Source organism: Solenopsis invicta, chromosome 15, assembly GCF_016802725.1.
Source record: "Solenopsis invicta isolate M01_SB chromosome 15, UNIL_Sinv_3.0, whole genome shotgun sequence".
NCBI classification, from domain to species: domain Eukaryota; kingdom Metazoa; phylum Arthropoda; class Insecta; order Hymenoptera; family Formicidae; genus Solenopsis; species Solenopsis invicta.
The window spans coordinates 7,167,371-7,187,909 of NC_052678.1; the positions used below are offsets into that span (position 1 = coordinate 7,167,371).

The window sequence follows — 20,539 nt, forward strand, 5'->3', positions numbered from 1 at the left end:
CGAAGATAGACAAGGCGAGATAAGAGCGCGTTTCTGAACTTCGCGAAGTTCGCGGCCGTATACATATTTTTGTTTACAGCGGCGCGTAGGGATAACGTTACGAGCAGAATTTATTTTCGATTAACGCTTTTCTTTTTATCCTATGAGATGACGCAATGCAGTATCCATCGGAAATCAGTTTGCACGAAACAATTTCAAAATAATTCCAAGTACCGTAAATAACAAGACTTGAAGATTTTAATTCCTAAAAAAAAGTCAGAAAAAAGAACATTAAGTTTTTTGCATACGCGCAACGAACAAAACGCGTTTCGAGAAAAAAGAACAGGCAGAAAGAGAAAGAGAAACACTTATCGTATTTCAATAGTTTTTTTGTAGTCGTAAAACTGATAACGACAAAATTTTCAAAATAAAAGAAAGAGCGATAAACGAAATAAAGACAGTCTGATTTGCAATTTCCTCGCAAAGATTTTCTCAAATGATCGATGTAGCTATCGTATTCGACTTTCATCGTCCAGAAGAGGAAAAAAAAATTAGATGTGCGTATCTCTCGGAATTGATTTACCCGCGATAATTATTTATCTACCGATTAAGCACACGGCTTCCGATCTTTATTTCGAATCATCGTCGAGGCGCGTCGCCCCTCAAGAAAACACTCTCACCTATCGATAAGTTCGTTTGTGGCATTTTATTTCTCTTTTTTTTTCAATTCGAAGCACGATTTCTCTCCGCGTGGTAAAAAAGGAGTTAGCTTTCGTACAAAATTAAGCTCTCATTTTCCAAATAGATCGACATCGAAACTTTAGATCCGTTTCTTCCGATCATGTTGTCTCTTTTTCCTTTTTTATGTATCTGAGCGCGTACTCGTGCCTTTTTTCAAAGACAATAGACATGAAGTGAGCGGCTAGTCGAACCAACTTTCCAAGTCAGTCGAGGCGCGAATTATGGTTTAAGGTTAAGGATTAAATACGGCGTATCGGTACGCTAGTTGCGCGCAGCGTTCGAACAGGATGAAAGACTAGTGAGATGGACGAACGAAGTTTATGAAATTTCCAAAAGGCACCAACAGCCTGCCCAAGTAACGCGTCGCCTTGGTCGTCGTATCGCACGCGCGCACGGCTGCGACCAGCCGGCGGCACGTTCCCCCTCGCTCCGCTGTCGCGCTAGCCGAGGAACGCGCCGCTCCTCTCCGGCCGCATCCCCACCGTTGCGGAAAGTTTTCCGCGCCCCCTGCTCCCCGCGCTTTCGCATTCCCCCTTGTCTCCCCTTCACCCCTTCGCGCTACGAGCGCTCGACGCTCGATCCTCCTTCCCGTCACCCCGCTCGACGCGCTCGCCCGTCAAACCTCACGGAGCTATATTCATGCCGCGCATCTCCGCTCACGCAGTCGCGCCACGTTGCCGCACTTCCTTTCGTTCGGTTCTCCGTCTCCCTTCCACCCTCCCTCTCTCTTTCTCTCTCTGTCCCCGCGCTCTCTCACCGTACTTGCTCCGTGAGCAAGCAACCTGATTTCTTGTCCAGCTCGGCATTGTCGTCGCGAGAGATGACGCACCTAGAAAAATTGTCCAGAGCGCTCCCGCTGTTTAATTTTGAAATTCGATCAGGAATCCCGTCGCACCGCGTCCCCATCTTTCCGAAGGCATTTCAACCTTCGATCTCCCGAAATATGTAAAGTTTCGGGTTTCTTGAATACGTTGTTTTCACATATTCAAGCCTCACGTGAGCCTCTTTTGTCCCTCCCGCTTTCAACGATTCTTCATCTCCGGCGGAGAGAAATTTCAGGGAAACGACGACTCTCTGTTGGCACGGGTCGTGATAAAGGGCCTAAAATCGACGAGAACGCAGCTGTGCTTGTCCGGAGCACGGAAAAGTTCCGGACGCCGTCGTTTTGTCGAGACGTTGTGGCAGTTATCTGTACGCGTTGAGCGGGCAAAACATGGTGGGGCACGTGTTTGAACTTGTTCGATCGCGACGTAGGCGAAGCGTGGCAACGTCGCATCGCGCCGTTCAAAATAGCTCTCACCAGCTGGCGACTTTCGCCCGACCCGCGGACTAAAGTCCGCGGAAATGCTCCGCTCTCGGGGGAGGCGCTCTCGCTGATCCTCAACCAAACTCTGGACTTCGATCTCGACGAGCCAAGCGAAACGAGCGGCTCCCGGAAAATTCGTCCGCACGTCGTTCACAAAATTGAACATCTGGCTAGGTCGAAATGTGTCATCGATTGCATCATTCCCTCGGAAAAGATGGCCGCCGCCGTTCGCGATTCGTGACTATTGAAATTCGCACTACGTGAATCAAGCGGCGATTAGCTCTTCATTGCGATGGAAAAAGAGCGGAAGGAAGATGAGAATACCTTTCGGTCGTAAGGGAATGCCTCGAGGATTTTTTCCGAGAAGGAATTTGAGATTGTTTCCAATCGCAAATCGATAAACCGCAGGCCCGCCCGTCCTACTTTTTGTCGCGAGCGTATCGAACGGCACTGCCGGCGCCATCTGTCCTTTATTGACTAAAATAGAAAGAAGGGCCACCGATGCGTTATTTATTTTCCACAGCCGTGTACACGCGCTGTGTTATAAACTCCGCATCATGTGTCGTTCATGCTCTTTTTTATTTATATCCGCGTTTAACGTTATTTAAGTTGGTATTCGTATAAATGACAAACAAACGCGTTCATATAATCTATTCATATTTAGGCTTGTCCACTTACAAATGGACAATTCTCGGCTACTTAACTTGATTCTCATTGGTCAGGCGGATTCGTAGGGTTTGCGTAAGGGCGCGCAAATCTGGTTATCGCTCAAAAGTAAGATTCTCGAAATCGTAAATCGTATTTTTCATATATCTTCGCGTTTTAAACGCAGCGAAAGAGAATAAAAACGGTTAACTGCAAGTCACACTTTTCCACATTCATGATAGTTCTCCGAGACCGTAATTGATTTTAATCTCCGATCTTTTTCTTTTCCAACGGATAAAGCCGTTTGTGTAATTAGTCGCGAATTTTTCGTTACGTTGACGTTTCCCGTGATTTGTTGCACGCATCACCAAAGAGGACGTGTGTCTGATGTGTGCACGTTACGTTAGCGCGGCCTTCGCGGGTTTCGTTAGCGTCTTTTTATCGATTGTCCGCGTCGGCTGGGTGATACGCGACACACACGTGGCATCCGGTACCGGGCATTCCCCAGCTAGCTCGGACTAGAGTGTGCAGGTTCATACTTGTCGAGTTGTGTTGAAATGACTCGCCAGGTCGCGCGTGAGTCACGTATGATACTGGTATGCTCATCACATTTTCTTAAAGAAAATGAAGGCAATATTTGAAAATTTTAGAACTTTCCCACGTGCAGAATTCAATAAAATAAAGTAATTGCTACGACTTATTTTCAATAAAAAATATAAAATAAATTCCAGACTTATTAAAAATAATACTTATTTAAAATATAAAATAAGAAATAGATTCCGAAAATTTATTTAAAATATAAAATAAATAAATAAATAAATATATATATATATATATATATATATATATATATATTTAAAAAATTTCAAATATAAAGTAATTTTTTATAATTTTGTCTAATTGTTTGAATGTACATTAATTATTTTCATACACACACACACACACACACACACACACACACACACACACACATATATATATATATATATATATATATATATAATTTTCAATAGAATTTTTAATTAAATCTGACAAGTAACAGATATGATCATTGCGTCATCCTCTGCCACTCTTGTACATTTATAATACTAATTCTTGTTTTTTTTTTATATTTCAATAAAGAAAGCCAAATTCAATCGAAATTAATTATAATAATCAATGGTAAACACTTATTTAAAATACTTATTTAAAATTAAATAATTTTTTTTTTCTATTTGAAATAGTAATACAAAATAGTCATAAGAGGTTATTTGAAATAATAAATAATAAATATTGAACAACTATTTTTTTTATTTTAATTTATTTTAAATACATATTTTTAATAATGTTATTTTAAATATGACCAATTTCTGCTTATATATTTTCTATGTGTTTCTACATATTCCTATATGTTTCTAAATTAATTATTATACAATTTAATAAAAAATTATGTGTAATAGTAATATTAATGGTGATATTCAAAAGTTGGAAAGATTTTTTCAAGAGCAGAGTGGCGCAGTGGAAGCGTGCTGGGCCCATAACCCAGAGGTCCGTGGATCGAAACCACGTTCTGCTAATTCTTTTATACAACTTTTTTTACATTTATACACGAACAAAGCTGTTTTATTTACACATTTTTATGTTAATTTTTTTATTTATATTCAGCTTTTATTTATTCATATTTTATACAAATTCTTAATGCTACTTCTATTTGTTTTTTTTTATATTTATTTATATAAGACGGAAAACAATATAAAAACTATTTTATATTGTTTTCTGTCTATTTAATAATTTTTTTAGCGACATTTTTCAAACATTAATTTTAATGTTATAAAAAAAAATTATAAAAGAATATCGCCCAACGTGGGGCTCGAACCCACGACCCTGAGATTAAGAGTCTCATGCTCTACCGACTGAGCTAGCCGGGCTATTCGGCAAGTCTATCATTTAATATGTACATATAGAAATAGTTTCACAGTAATAATCAATATTTGTATAGTCTTCAACATTATGTTATTAAAACAATAATAATAAATAAAAAAAACAGTTGAAGTAAAGATAAATTGCAGGAAAGACCAGATATAATTGTTGCACAAAATAAATCTTTATTAAAACTCATTGCATCAGTAGCAAATAGCTTTGTTACAATCTTGATAGTATATTTACTATATATTATATACAATTATTTCTTTTATATTAATATAAATGAACACAGGTAAAAAGTACTTTAGCGTCGCACGGATCTTTATGGCACGTGAATATGTTTGCTGTCATTAATTAACATATACATTTATAACATAATGTTTAACGTAACTTTTTTACATTTATTCATGATGATCGTTTAATGATGGTCCCTGTCGGCAGTATGATGAGTGCACCAACCAAATTCCGATTAACTTATTTATCAATTAATATGGATAAAATTATTATTTTTTATTGTTTAACATGTAAAAAAGGGATTAGATATTAAAAAACACGAATTATGTAATTAAAAATTTCTTCAAATAATTCTGTAAAACTTCAAATAATTTTATCAATTTATTAAGTAATACATATTTTATTAATATGAATCAAGTATTTTTTTTGTCGTTAAAAACTTTACACTTTTAAGCGATTTTGCCAATTAGTCAATGATCAATTTATCTAATAATATCTGTATTTCATTATGGACAAAATTGTTAATTTCTTTCTTTCGTGTAAGAAAAAAGAAGGATTAAAGTCATCAAATTATGTAGTTAGAAATTGCGTTTTAAGCAGTTAAATTAATTGTTATTTAAGTTAATTAAAATTTGGTCGAAGTTGCCCTAAAGTCTCTTGCAAATTCTTATCGATACTTTAGATCGTATTCTCATCGCGATGTATCTGATATGACAACGTCCGTAATTGTGCTGTGTGCGACAAACAGGTACTAATGATCTAAGCAATCTAACGAAGTATCTAGAGATCGAAAAGCGTTATCCTATATGTACGATAATACACAATATTACTGCAAAAGGTTTAACTTTAAATATATATATGTATTCGCAAAAATAAATATACCTATTTATTAGTTTATAAGCGCTTTCACAGTATGAACACATTGAATGACAACATTAACAATATCAAATCTAGCCTCGCTTATTGCAAAGGGTAACTTTGCTTCCAGAACTCTATTGATTATTAAAATCACTCCCATCTATATATTTGATCGAAACGTCGTTATTTAATATCCGAACGTAATTCTCGATCCAACGATGGATCAATTTGAAAAACTATTTCGCCTGTTGATAAGACGGAGTCTTCGAGTATCTTATTTCTGGCCTCACAATTTTGACTCTTATTTACCGAACGACTAATGCATCCGTATCGCGAAGAACAATACAAATGCTATAAACAATGTCGAACTCTTTCCCAGCTCGATGTTGTTCGCCGTCGAGCAGCCCGGCGGACAATCCACTTCGACGGTTCGATTCTGATAGAGAAGGTTTCTTATGATTTTCTTGCCCTCGCACGTGTTCTCTACTTTAACGAATTTGATCTTCTGTGTCTCGAGAAACTGCTCTAGATCCATGCGGCAACGCCACTTGAGCGGATTGCCGGCAAATTCGACAATGTGTAGATTCGGCATATTCTGAAAATCGCTCGTAAAGATGCACTGCAGATCGTTGCCCTCGAGATTTAGATAGACCAGCCTGTGCAGGTGGCGAAAGGCGCCTGGTGCGATGTAGCGGATCGAATTACCGCGCAGATCCAGCCGCTCGAGACGTTCTATGTTGAACCAGTCCACCTCGATCGACGTCAGCGGATTACCCTGAATGGTGAGCCGTTCCAAAGAGTCCAGACCTCTGAAAGCGCCGGGCGTAATCGTTCTCAGGCCGCAGTTTCTTATGATTAGCTCCTGCAAGTTTCGAAAATCGTAAAGAAAGCTGGACGGTAGAACGGGCAAATGACCCTCGTGAAATTCTATGGAAACAGCGTCACGCGGTATGTTCTTCAGCAGTTGTAAATTGCCACCTATGCAACGATACCGTGGTTCCGTGGATCCGGCAACCCTGAAGCAGGAACCCTTAAGGGTTTCGTTATAGATGCCTATAGAGGGTGGCTCGGTGGTCGTAGTAGTCGACGGGGTGATCACCACCGTTGTGGGAGATGTCGGCGATCCGGTAGCGTAACAATTGTCGCTCATGTCAAATAGGGAATCGCGATTGTACGGTATTCTGCGAGAGTCTAAGAAACTGGCTAGCTTGGTGCCGCAGAGACAACTCCACGGGTTGCCCGATACCTTGAGAGAATTCAGATGCGGCATCATGCGCGCCATATGTTCTACGCCGAGGCAATTCATGTAGTTTTCGGATACGTCAAGGCTGTATAGATGCGACAGCGTGTTGAACACCTCGTTGGGAATCCGGTAAATGTGATTGCGCGAGAGGTCTAGGTACTGCAGATTCGTTAGACCTTCAAACGCCTCAGGTGTCACAGTTTTCAGCTGGTTACTGTGCAGCGACAAATGCTGTAAATTATATAGATTGATGAAAGCGCGATGTTCGATCGTCTCGATATTGGAGTCGCGTAATTCCAATCGAGTCAGCCAGCTGTCGAAGTGAGCGAACGCTCGTGTTGGAATTGTTTTCAGGTTCGAAAGGACGATGCGAAGAGAGTGAATCGAACGAGGTAATAAAGCATTTAGCTCGCTGAGCGAGGTGATGCCGCTACAAGTGTAAACCTGCTGCGACATTTGGGTTCTGTCCCGCATGCAGATACCCTTGTGAATCGGCGGTCTTTCCGTGGGAATCTCGATAGGCGGTTTTATCACGGAGATGTTTTTCTGGCTCAGAGTTTCTTCAAAAGTAGTCCAATGCACGTGGCCCACAACCGAGGTTGTTAAATCAGTCTAAAAAGAGATTAGATATAGTATTAGAGATTATTGTTAAGAATATTTCAGGAACATTTAGGAAAATCCAAGGGTTTGTTTGGAATATGCTATTTCGTAGATATTGTCTAAATATTGTCTAAAATCGAAGACAAAACTTTAAGAAATCTGTAAGAAATATGTTTAAGATATTTCATAAAGAACTCTGTAAGATATCTTAAAGTTGTCTGATGCTTCGATTTTTAGATGTTCTGCTCACTGTGTTACTTCTCATCAGTAAACTAAATTCGCTTTTGATTTACTTTTGGCAAATATACCGAGCTCTTTTAGAATTTATATCCGACGACTGTTCTTATAAAAAAATATATAAATACGGGATAAGTTTCAATGAAATTCAAATTTGATTGGCATATCTCTAACAAGAGATTAAATATCGTAATTGAAAAGATCTATCTTCTCTCACTGTTAAAAGTGAAGCACTTTCATCTTTTCTCGAAAAATTGAAGTCCATTTCTATCAATGTAGATAAACTTTAACTTATTCTTTATCTTTTTCTAATTTTAAAACTGGACAAAGATAAAAAAAGTAAGTTAAACCAAAAGTTAAAGTTAAAATCTATATTAATAGAAATGGATAATAGAATGATTGTGACTAAACTCCGATTAACTTAATCAACGATTACTTTTCATTGTACCTTTACTTTGCATTTTGTTAACATTTGGGTTGGGTAATAATAAGTTAAAAAATGAAAAGTTAAATAATACAGTTAAAAAATCAATATCTTTTAACATAACTTAATTACCTTTAAATGAGTTAATTCTTAACTTTAACCAGCTTTTAGGACATAGACTTTAATTTATTAACTTTTTTCGTAAGTAAAAACTTAACTAAGTAAAAAAAAGAAATTGTAAAGAAAAAAATAAATTCTTATATAAAAAAACAATATTTCTTTGTTAATTCATGTAAACTCGATTCATAAATAAAATATTAAATTTGTATTTGATAATTCAGAGCTGAATATATGAGCTGAAATACAAATCGTATTTCAAATATAAATATTTAAAAAATGCCCAACCTTATCTATTATTGTAATTGTTTGGTTATTTAGAGTTTAACTTTTAAAAATTATGTTTAATATAAAATTTAATATAAAAAGAGTTTTTCAAAATAAAGTTTAACTTAAATTAAATTAAATTTAATCTTAATACAATATTTAAAAACTGAATTTGTTTTTTTGTTTGTAACTAATCAATTTTATAAGCCATTAATTTAACTTAAGTTAAAAAAAGTAACCAATCCTAGGATAATTTTTTATTTAACAAAAAATTAGATTAAAATCAATTAAATAGTTAGAAATTCTGTTTTAAGCAATCCCGTCGAATTAATCGCCAATTAAATTAATCAAAGTGTGATCGAAAAACCGCCTTTAGATATTTTCTCTCAAGTGCTGCAACTTACGCCCGGCTGCTGCCATCTGTCGAGCTCCTCAATATTTTCGTGTTCCTCGTAACAGCGACCGCTGATCTCGAATCCCACGTTGTGATTCGTCAGGTATCTCTGCATATTTCTATGGCACTCGCAGTACCACGGATTACCGATTATCTCGATCCGCTGAAGGTGTCGCAGATGCGTCAGCTCGTTCAGCGGTAGGCAACGTAGGCGATTGTACCTCAAGTCCAGTTGACTCAGGCTACCGGCGAGAGGGCGCAAGGCGTCAGGCTCGATGCGCTCGATGCCGTTGCGCGCGAGCACCAATTGGCGGAGCGCGACGAGATCGCCAAACCAATGGGCGGCGACCGCGGGCAGCCGATTACCGACGAGTGTAAGCCGTTGCAGCTGATGCAGACCGGCGAACGCGCCCGGCTCGATCACGCCGATCGAGCAATCGCGCAGATCTAGGCTGCGTAGGCTGTTGCCGAAGCGGAAGAACGTGTACGCGGGTAAACGGTCGATCCACAGTCCCGTGATCTGGATCCACGTCGTCCGGTCCGGCAGACGGTCCAGCGACGTCAGCGCGCTCGCCTGGAAGCGGTTACCGGGACGGTCCTGCGTGAGAAAGAGCGAGATAAGATATTTTTGGTTGTGCGATCGCGACAGAGAGGTGAGCGTACTAGTCGGTTACAATTCGCGTTAGTTTATTTCTAGATTCATTTTGTGTCTGTTATTGTGTCGTTTATAACGGCCGGGATTCGAGTTCTGTTCCTTCTCCCCCCCCCCTTTCCCCTCCTCTTCACTTGTGATCTTCCATACAAGTTCGTGAAATGCAATTGTCAACGAGGACCAGAGCGACAGCTAATCGCAGTAATCGCATAACATCGACGATAACGCGGTAACCTTCGCCTCCTACGCGTATTTACTCATATCGGTCGTGCGTAGTACGATTGCGTAGCGCGCGCGACTTTTCGTCGGTCCCACGGCGAGCCAATCAGAGCAATAGCCCCGGGTGTCACGTGACTCGGCTCGCGCGCGACAAGCCTCGCTCGAGTCGCTCGTCCGTCGCTCGCGTCGATCGGAACGGAGACCGGAGACCGCGCGGTTTCTGCACCGGTGTGCGATCTCGTGCACGTCGGATACGCCAAGACGAGGGACGTACGCGTCGGTCGCTCTCGGGGGACGGGCGGCAGGAAGTCGGCGCGTCCCCGCGAACAATTGCACGTCCCGCGGATCACGTGATTCGCGCGTCCGTCCGCCATATGTCGCGCGCGGTTTTCGCCGGAGCGGACCTGTGCGCGCGTCGCCGCCGGTCGCGACAGCAAACGTTTTTCCGCCGGTGTGTGGTGCGCCCACCGGCGGCGTGTCGTCCACATGTCGTGCGCAATTTTCGTCGGTCGCGAGGTGAGGCCGCGCACCAGTGTCGTCGGAATCCGAAAGGAGTCGTCGAAGGGGAACAAGGATGCCCGAAGGGATGCCGGGCATGCGAGGGTTGCTCGCGCCACCACCACCGCCGCCGCCGCCGCCACCACCACTGTGACTCCGTCCTCCGATAAAGTGAGTTTGTGTTTGTTTATTCATTTATTTTCCCGGTGAAGGGACGAACGTTCGCACGCGACAACGGCAATTTTAGGTTATAAATGTAGCGAAGAGAAACAAAACGAGTAAATGAAAATTGCAGGTGATTTAGTACACAGTTAACCAACGTACTTTGACGTATTTAAAACTTGTACAGAAAGAGGGCTGTTACGAAGAGGCCTATTTTCGCTGTGCTCAGGGAAAGTTTAAGTAGATATTGTTTCTTACAATTTTTGAAATGAGCAATGCGAATATATCAACCGCAACGGAAAGTTTCTGTACGTTCGCACAGTTGGGTGGGGGAAGCCGAACATGTTCGTGCAAGCGCGTGTTCGTTACGTCTGATATGTTTTGATATGCTAATATCGCATTTTATAGCATTTTATTTCTATATTTTTAATATCTCAGAACGTCACGTGTTTCCCCGATTTGAACTCAATTTTTTATAGGTCATAATTTTAATTAACATCATCAGATTGCTCAAAAACTCTAAAGGTCTGAGCACAGATTCTTGCATAATCATATACATAAGGAAATTAATTGGTCCATTTCTTTACGCATGTGCTAATGGATCAATCAATTTCCTTATGCATATGGTTATACAGCTGTGCAAGAGTCTGTGCTCCAGCCATAAGAAACGATGTTTATTCTATTTTTTCCGGAGAAAATTTAACTTTTCACTTTATGAAACTTAGAAAGTATATAGGAAAGATATAAATAATTTTATGAGCGTCCGATTTTTCGCGCTACGAATGATTCCGATTATTTGTAATGAAATGCCACCAGTTTACACCCATTTATGGTATCTCGCGTTACAGCTCGTGTTAAATTATATTAATTGCACACGATTTTCCTTCGTGTGTATGATAATGGTTAATAGGATCAGAGGCACCGAGAGTAACGACATTACACGGTCGTTAGACGTGCAATTACATTCTTAATTAGCTATCATGCGCGAACGTTAGTATTAAATTTCAACTTTCACCCGCGATGCGTATGGCGATAAGACCATGGGTTTTTTAGGCGATAGAAATCATGGCGGCGAGACACATTGTGCGATATTGTCAGACACGCAATTATGATCGAGGCGTTTCTGCTTCATCCCACGTTTCGACCCCATGAAACGCGATACTTCGAAAAACAACGCAGCTCGAGTCGTATTGCTTTACTGTAGATATATCGGTACTCCATGAGGCCGCAGCTTATTTCACAAGATTGCGAGATGAACGATCTGTTTGGAAAGCTCGCAGTATTTATCTGATACCTTCACAGCGATCTTAAATTCTCGATATTCAATTCGAACTTTTCTGAATAAGAAATATTAATCTTATCGTGCCGTTAGTGCCTACACTGAAAAAACAGTTCGGTAATAATAATCAAGCTACCTGTTAGCTTACTAAACTTTGGTGAAATAATTTCGATTAAATGCTCAATTAAATGTTTGTCAATATAAAAATATTGAATAATATTTAGTAACCGATTGGAATATTTAGTTATCGATTGATTATTATTATTATAATTATTAAATATTATTAAATATCTGGTTATTAATGAATTATTTAATTGAAATTATTATTTTATCAAAGCTTGATTATTATAAATTGTTTTTTTCAGTGATATATGGAAAGAACAGTTTTACTAAAGTGTTTAAACATTTATCTGCATAGAGATCTGAAAATAATTTTGTCAGACTATCAAAATAATTACATAGGACGTTCAAGTTGGTTGCTAGAACGTCAAAAGCTTTTGCAGTTTTTTTTTTGCAAATTATTTTCAATTTTATTTCTATACCTAATTTTTAAATATTAGCAAAACTGTTTTTTCTGTATAGGCATCAAAGTAAATTCAATCATTCTATGATATTGATTTCTTATTATATAAATAAAATTAAAAATTTAATTAATTTAAATTTAACTGTTTAATGTATTTTTAATTGCACACTTACACCCAGAGAAAAAAATTTCGTAAAATAAAATATTTTACTTAACATAAAAAATTAATTACTTGCAGTAATAATTATTTATTTTAATAGGTAAATAATAACTTATTTATTTGAATTAAAAATTTCTTAATTGAAATACTTATGTAAATAAAATAAAAAAGTAATTTTTAAACAATTAATTTTTTTTTGCAATTTAAAAAACATTTACTGTTAAACTGTTTTTATAATCAAGACAATCAGTTTTTTAAATCTAAGAACATAATTTAATTAAGTTTAATAACATTATTAGCTTATTTGTAAAATCATTATTCATGATTTAAATATAAAAAAAATGTAAAAATATAAAATTATATACTTAAGGTAACATGTTTATATTTTTTCAAAGATAAATATTTTTACCTAAACTGAACGAACAAACAAAAATATTTTTCTCTCACAATCAGTGTACGCATTGAAAAATATCCATTTTAACTTTCTTTATTTGTTTAATAATTTTAAAGTTTTTAGAATCTTTTGATATTATCATTTCATGAAGTTGTTGCGCCATGTTAGATTATAAACAATTGATTTACCTCGATATAAGGATGCCCTATCGGTTCGACGGTTATCGTCGGAGGTGGAAGTGGGATGTCGATCTGCGCCATGCACTGCGACGGGATTCGATGCTGCACAGTGCAGATCCTCGGTCGAAATCTGCACTCTACCTCCTGGACGATCGATCTCTCGCGAAAGAATCTCTCCATTCTGATCCGGCACTCGCATAACCACGGGTTGCCGTCGATGCGCACGGTCCTGAGCGCGGTCAGATGCGACAGCTCCTCCACCGACAGACAATCGAGGTCATTGTCGCGCAAGTCCAGGGTCTCCAGTCGTGGTAACATGCGAAAAACGTTGGGCTCGACGTGCACCAGGCCGCATCTGAAAAGGGGAAACACAAACGTGCTTTACTTATGTTCTGTGCGTACCACAAGTGTGTACTTTAACTCTTTTCTCTTCGAAAATCGGAGAAAGCGCGAACACTCACGAATCTCGAAATTTACATAAATCATCTTGAATGTTTAAAATATTTTAATTAAAAAATTCAAATTTTTTTATAATTTATTTTTCATTATTTTATCATTAATTATATTTTCATTAGAGTACATGTCTCCTTATTGAAACAATTTTTTATCCAGATAGAAATAAATCACCGTCACATTTTTTTCTGTTACTTTCAAATGCAATATAAAACGATCTGTAATTTTTTCATAATTTTCTTAACGTTTTGAGAAATCGATAACCAATTTTCTTACAAATTAAAAAAAAAACTGAAGAATTTTGCGCTGTTAGACTCAACATCAGAACGGGAGGGATGTTAAAGATTGCATTCGTTTATTTATTAAAAATCGAATAAATTAATTAAGAATTTTAGAGCAATTGGAATTTTATTACAGTCGGAAATATTTGCTTCAACAGAACTTAAGGATGATCTGTAATTTTTTAATAATTTTCTTAATGTTTTAAGAAATGCCCTATATATCCTTAAAGCTCTTCAGATTTCGAGATTTTTTTTCACGTTTGAAACTAATTTTTTTGACAGGCACTGAGCTTAATCTTTGCGATCTCTGTTAATCGCGTTTAATATCTAATTGTCGATATTTGGGCACCGAATGACATCACTATCGCGATGGTGCAACGAGTAACTGGGTCATCGACATTACCGAATGTATAACCGACGGATGGTTTACATAAGCTGCTGTACGTGGCCTCGATCTATCGATGGCCTCGAATTTGAGATGTGGCGATGCAGAACAATATTATCGATGACATTTTGCAGGAATCGCGAATGTGGCAGTCGCATCGATTGCCACGGAAGAAACGAAAAGATTCTTAATTGATAATAAAAATAAAATGAATAATTCTTACGTTACAATTACTTTATAAACAATTCACTTTCTGCAGTACTAGCGCTTGAAAAAAACTATAGTAGTTTCTTACAATTCCGTCACATTCTCTCGATATATTTCATTCGAACGGCGCCTTCTCTGATTTTACCGGTAATTTTATCAGTAGACTGTGAGACAACAAATGATACCTGTCCAAGACCAGTCGTCTGAGATTGGGCACGTAGTGGAACCACGCGGACCTCACCGCGTGGATCCTCGTGCCGTGGAATATCAGCCAGTCGAGCCGTTGCAGGCCGCGAAACGCCGCGGGCTCGATCACATTTATGTGACAATTGTAGAAGGACAGTCGACGTAAATTCGGGAAGTTGCGAAACGCGTCGTCGGGGATGGCGTGGAAGCGCGACACCGAGAACTCGATCCACTCGGTCTCGCTGGACACCACGTCGAGGTCGCGCAGGTCGCTGTGGATGCAGGCGTAGGCGATCGACCGCTCGTTGTCGGCGATCGCCGTTAAGCTGCATTTGCCGTGCACTCCGCCAATTAGGCCGACCAACGCCCAAAGCAGCAATATCAAATTGACCATCCTCCCTCGTGATCGCAGTGCTAGTGGGTCACCTGGAGGAGCGCCATTAACGTTGATATAGATGATTATTTTCAAATTTATGTTTAAATCTCGGCGCACGCGACAAGAAAGAGAGATATGTTACGTAAAATGTTAATCAATACATAAACAAGATACACGGAAAGAGAACGAGTTTGCTGATTTACAGATCTGAAAATAGATAGAAAACTGAGAAGAAAAGTTGTTAACTTGACTAAATTTTTCAACTTGATTGAATTTCTTTAATTCAAGTATTTTATGTATTTAAGTCAAATGCATAAATAGTTGAACTGAAAAAAATTTAGTCAAGTTAATAACTTTTTTTCTCAATGTAATTATGTTGAACTATTTAAAAAATTGTATCGGATGTTTAACTTGATTATTACAACGAGAGAAAAAAATATTAAATTTTAATAAATATTTGCTTGAATAGTTGCAATGAAATATTTACTAAATTAAGTAATAAATGTTTATTTAATACAGGAATCACTAATTTAATTTAATTATTATTTTTTTATCTAATAAATATTTATGTATTGTAAGTAAATTTTATTGCAACTATTCAAACACAGATATTTATTAAAATTTAGTAATTTTTTCTCAGTGTAGAATGTGAAATTGCTTGCAGCAACATTATTATACTTGGACGTCCTATATAATTATTTTAATGGCCAAACGTAAAGTTATTTCCTGATTTGTATCTAGCTAAATGTTTAGCTACTGCAGTAAAATTATTCTTTCCATGCATATATGATGCGAGTGCAAACATAAGTCGTCACGCTTTAAAATCTTTCCAAACAGTAACTTATACTTAATTTAACTTAATAAGAAATTATCATAAAACTATAATTGCTAAATTAATTTATTATTATTAGTAGAAATACTGAGCATTGAAAGCGAAATGTAAGTGCTTTGATGATATTCAAATGAACATCTCTCTACCTGGAAACTCGTATTGCGTAATCTCGCTCACTGTAATCTCGCTCACTTCGTAGTTCGTCGGAATCGTTTCAGCCCTAGAATCATATGAGACAAATTAATATTCTGATATCCAAAATACACACAAAAGAATAATAAAGGAACACGTGAAATAACGAAAAATAAATCATCGTATGATACTTCACTTGCGCATTGCACCGGTTATGATAAGTTCTGCGATGATCTCACGGTCAAAGAATAAAAACAGACTCAAAGTGTTTATGTTTGTTTGCATATGCATTAAATGCATAAGGCCAATGCCAAATTCTCGTTTCGTCGAAGCTTCGCTGCGCTTCGCTTGTCGTACTCTCAAAATGTTAGTAGTAATCTTTACGGTACTATCCGCTGAGAAGATATTTTGTCCCCAACAACAAGTTTGACGTAATGTCGTTTGCACGGAGTGTTAAACTAAAAGAGTCGAATAGATTTTTTTGCATTTCTAATAGGCTCGGGCTGCTCAACAGATGTGATCTCGTGCGCGCGTGACCATAATGAAGAAAATCAAGGCCGCATCGAGTTTAACGCTTTTCAACAGACGCAACTCGAAATCAGGTTTATTAAATTCTTTTTTCAATTTTATTTAGTTCGTTATTAAAGTGAATAAAAACAATGTGGAAAAACTAAAATATTTAATTCGATACGTTCAAATAAACATTGAATTGATTCCACAATTATTCAGCTACACGAAACAAGATATAGTTCATTCATGTCAACTATTAACATTTTTTAATAAAAAATTCGCTAAATTAACTCAATAGTTAGTTGAACTGAAAGTATGGGACTAAATATTTTATTTTTTGTAGACAATTTTTTCCCGTGTACTATTTGCAGCATTGTGCGCAGTTGAGTAAAGATTACGAAATACAAATCATATTCTGAACTTACAACATATAATCATTGGAAAAAAACTCGTGTTCATTATGTCTAACCAATTAACTTTAATCTCAATTAACTTAATCTCTATCTTTTTCTACTTCTTAGAATTTAGAAAAAAGATAAAAAGATAAAAAGTAAATTAACCGAGATTAACTATCTACATTAGTAGAAAAGAACATCAGATAAAATGTGAGATTCTAAATCCAAGTTTTTTTTTCCGTGAGATAGCAAATTTAAAAAAGAAAAAAAAATATTTGGTGATCATGGCAGAATTTTCAGAATGGTAATACGCAATCTTATAACCACATTTCGGATTAACTCACCGCAAACGAGCGAACGCCGCGTAAACAATGTCGTAAACAATTGCTCGACCTCTTCACTCGACGGGCACTGCGACGCGTCGCGCGGCACTGACACTCGCATCTGTCAAAAAAGCGGAAGAGCCTCGGCGATGTCTGTCGTGCCGCCGCCACCCACGGGCTACCTCCGTTTCTGCCAAGAAGAGACGTTGATTTTCCTGACGGCAGCGGCGAGATCCCCACCGCGTCCACCGGTCAGTCGATCAGTCGGAGCGGCGCGCGCGCTCCTTTAGCGCGCGCTCCTTTAATGGTACTTATATTTTTCCGATCGCGCGGCTACCATCTCGAACGGTGTCGCTCGCATTTTCAGTAACTACCTCGTGGAAGTTTCCCACGTCGTCGTCGGAGCGGCCTCCGATCGCGACGGAACGAAATTCAAAGGGCGGGAAAAAAATGCAAGATCGCGTTTTTAAATTAAAATGGCACTTGATAACTGCGCGGAAAAACGCTGCAACTAAACGAGCAAAAAAAAAAGAAAAAAACACTCTTGCGTTGGCGTGGAAAATGGTATATGTAATAGACGTTCTAGTAGTGCAATCGGCGATGCAATCTGTTCTCAAGCAAAAAGCGCGAAGAGCGTTCTAATGACGTGTTCTAATTTCGCGTTGAAATCGATATAGAGATACGGCACGAGTAGAGGGGGGAAAAAAGAAATGCATCCGGAAATGCATTTCTCGTTCGGCGGATTACAATCGCTCGCGCGTGTCGCGTCGAAACAACTGAGCTCGCGAATCGGCCGCTTCCTCATTATATAAGTGCGTAAGGCCAAGGTTGCCCTTGTTCCCTAACGCTGGTAATGGATGCACACCGATTCCTGCCTGCAACGACCTATCTTTAGCACAGCGCGCTCTAGTTTGGCATAAAACTAGACGCGTAATATGCTACGCGGACGAGTGGGGGTGGCTGACAGTGAATTTTTGTTTGCAAGGTCCGCGAGGAAAGAGGAGATGCGGAAATGTCGCGTGAACACTTCTCCGTATAACATTTACATTTAAATAATATGTATATATATATATATATTTATTTATTTATTTATTTATACACTAGAAAAAAATTTTATGTCCAAGTAAATATATTTATTTTATCATCATTTCTTTTGTTAAAAAAATATTTCCCATGTTTAAAAAGAAATGATTTTATACTAACTAATGTTTATCTAAATCAAGGAAATAATTTTAACACAAGAAACTTTTTTCAGTGTGTCTGTGCATCATAGAATGAGACATCATTCTAAAAGAGTGAAAATTGAGCTTGTGTTTTTGAGTAGTTTTTTTTACTTAAAAATTTAGAGAATACGTATTTACATGAAGAAGAATTGTAGTTCATTTAAGCAAAACATTTTTAATAATTAAACGAAAAATACATGCGATTTTATAAAAGTATCTAAAAATTTAGCTAGATGCAAGTCTCAAAATAACTTTTACTGGATCATAAAATTAATTATATAAAATGTTCAAGCTAATTGTTAGAATATCAACATTTCTTGCAGTTTGCTATATAATTATTTTACTAGCAACAAAATTATTTTTATCTGTATCCAGCTAAATTTTTAAATACTTCAGCAAGACCGTTCGCTCTGTACAAGTTCTAATTAGTTAATATCAACTGCGTTCTCCTTACCTTTGTTAATAATGATACACTTCTGAATTATCCACGTAGAATCAATTGGTGATGTTAGACGAAGAACTTTGGAGAGTTGCGGTTTTGAAAATTACGAACGTATCGTTCCAGAAAATGATTTGATAAAAAAGTTCTACACGGTTTGAAAGGCATCGGGATCAGATACGGGCATTTAGCGTTAGATATTTAACGAAGCGTCACCGTCGCGATCAGAGATCGCGACAGATTTTTCCCACCGTTCGTCAGTTCGAGGTCGCTTCTTACGATCGAACTCCGTCCGCACCTTCGGCCTTTTTTTTTCACCCCGTGTGAAAACGCCCGCGCCCTTTCGTGCCCCACCCTAACGCCGCGTAATCGAGTACTCCGCGTGGCCTATGGCACCGCGCGATCGGTCCACACCTGCGTCAATCCGCTACTACGCCCCGCGAAAATGGTAACGCTCTTCGGACCGCCAAGGTCTCTCGCGACGCGTTGACGACGACGATGTCGAGGTCCCTCCTCGTCTCCCTCGGTCGTCCACTTCTCTTCCTCTTCTTCTTCCTTCTGCCGCTGTCTCGGTCCCTCGTGGACGATTGCATTTACGACGGCGCACGTACACGGTGCACAGGCTAGCGTGACGAAACACGTACCGTTTCAAAACGCTCCGCTCGTTGTCTCCCTTCGTCTGATCTCTTCTGTCTTCATCCTCTTCCGCGTACGTTGTCGTCGATTTCTAATTTTTGCGCGAATCGTCGATTCCGGTATCTCGAGTACAAATAAAGATGAACGAGTTTTCAAATTTTTCGCTGATTCGATCTTTAAGGTAAAGCGTACTTTTCTAAGCGTACGTTTCAAGAAGCAGAGTTGGCAAGGCTTCTCCTTGGCAAAGTGGAAGAGAAAATTTATGAAGGCGCGGGATATAGCGGTAGTGGACTTGAACTTGCAAGCGTATTCGCGTCGACCGTTTTGCAATCGACTTTTCTCCGGAGGAAACGTTTTCAGCGGCATTGAATCTTCATGTTTAAACCTGAACTTAAAACTTTTATAGCATCAAGGCTTAATTCAATTTAAATTAATGCCAAGACTTTGTTATCTAATTGCATCGATATTTTAAATTCAAATACAAAAAGTCGATTACAAATTGATGAGAAAATCTATTATTAAAATTTAAATATAGATTCTTAGGCACACACGTCCTGCAAACAGAAAATTCAGTCAAACAGCTCGACATATCAACCTTAAATAAGTACGAATTGAGCTTCGAGCAAAGAGTAGATCGATTATTTTCTTGCACTCAAGCTGCATCGAATTAAAAAGCGTATTAGAACATTAATATGGATACATGATATAGACCCGTAACTGCCCCTAAGAAACTTGTAATTACGATGAGACGACAATGTCCAGCAGTGTGTTATTATATTATCCAGTGCATCGATAACTCCACGCTACTCACGTGTTACGATATACGCAATTAATACGTTATGCAATGTCACGGCCTAGTCCAGAAATGCGCGTTACATCATACAACTCACGAAGGTCTAATTGCACTTTGGGAAGCGCATAATTAACGAACGAACAAACGCTTCACGCATGTTTTTCATTTACGTGCCATTAATTCAATTAAGTCATCGTGGAAGATGGCGATCTAATCAAAGATAGCGAGAATTGGAAAAAGGAAACTACAATGCAAATCAAATGACTTGCATTGCATTACATTACATAGCGTCAGAAATTTTCTTGAAAATTTTGCGACATTTAATGCTTTTTCTATAAGCGCTACAACATTATTA

General features: G+C 38.3%; 2 protein-coding genes, 1 long non-coding RNA gene and 2 other non-coding genes across 7 annotated transcripts in view; 2 read left to right on the forward strand and 3 right to left on the reverse strand.

Annotated features, from left to right (window-relative positions):
- Positions 1–4,154: 4,154 nt before the first annotated feature.
- On the forward strand, positions 4,155–4,226 carry Trnam-cau. Its single transcript has one exon. It is a non-coding gene; the product is annotated as a tRNA-Met (tRNA).
- Positions 4,227–4,505: 279 nt separating this feature from the next.
- Positions 4,506–4,578, reverse strand: Trnak-cuu. Its single transcript has one exon. It is a non-coding gene; the product is annotated as a tRNA-Lys (tRNA).
- A 154-nt stretch (positions 4,579–4,732) lies between these two features.
- Positions 4,733–15,914, reverse strand: LOC105194723 (slit homolog 2 protein). Its single transcript, XM_026138756.2, has 5 exons — positions 15,880–15,914; positions 14,525–14,951; positions 13,023–13,368; positions 8,958–9,545; positions 4,733–7,520 (listed from the first exon to the last, which is right to left on the reverse strand). Exons 2-5 carry the CDS (start codon positions 14,917–14,919, stop codon positions 5,982–5,984), a joined length of 2,868 nt encoding a protein of 955 aa, XP_025994541.1. The 5' UTR covers positions 14,920–14,951; positions 15,880–15,914; the 3' UTR covers positions 4,733–5,981.
- The window catches only part of LOC105198929 (cytospin-A), a 55,230-nt gene continuing 44,232 nt past the window's right edge, over positions 9,542–20,539 (forward strand). Inside the window, exon 1 of one of the 2 annotated variants that reach the window (XM_011165786.3) lies at positions 9,542–10,487. In XM_011165786.3, the coding sequence (XP_011164088.2) occupies positions 10,305–10,487 (183 nt within the window). In that variant the 5' untranslated portion in view covers positions 9,542–10,304. Of the gene's footprint in view, positions 10,488–16,448; positions 16,468–20,539 lie in introns of those variants that run through there. The other variant, XM_039458153.1, reaches the window with a different exon arrangement.
- Positions 15,911–20,362, reverse strand: LOC120359687. 2 transcript variants are annotated; one of them, XR_005576445.1, is made up of 3 exons: positions 18,771–20,362; positions 17,115–17,377; positions 15,911–15,953 (listed from the first exon to the last, which is right to left on the reverse strand). It is a non-coding gene; the product is annotated as an uncharacterized LOC120359687 (long non-coding RNA). The 2 variants fall into 2 exon arrangements; XR_005576446.1 differs by having other exon boundaries at positions 17,115–17,283; positions 18,771–20,304.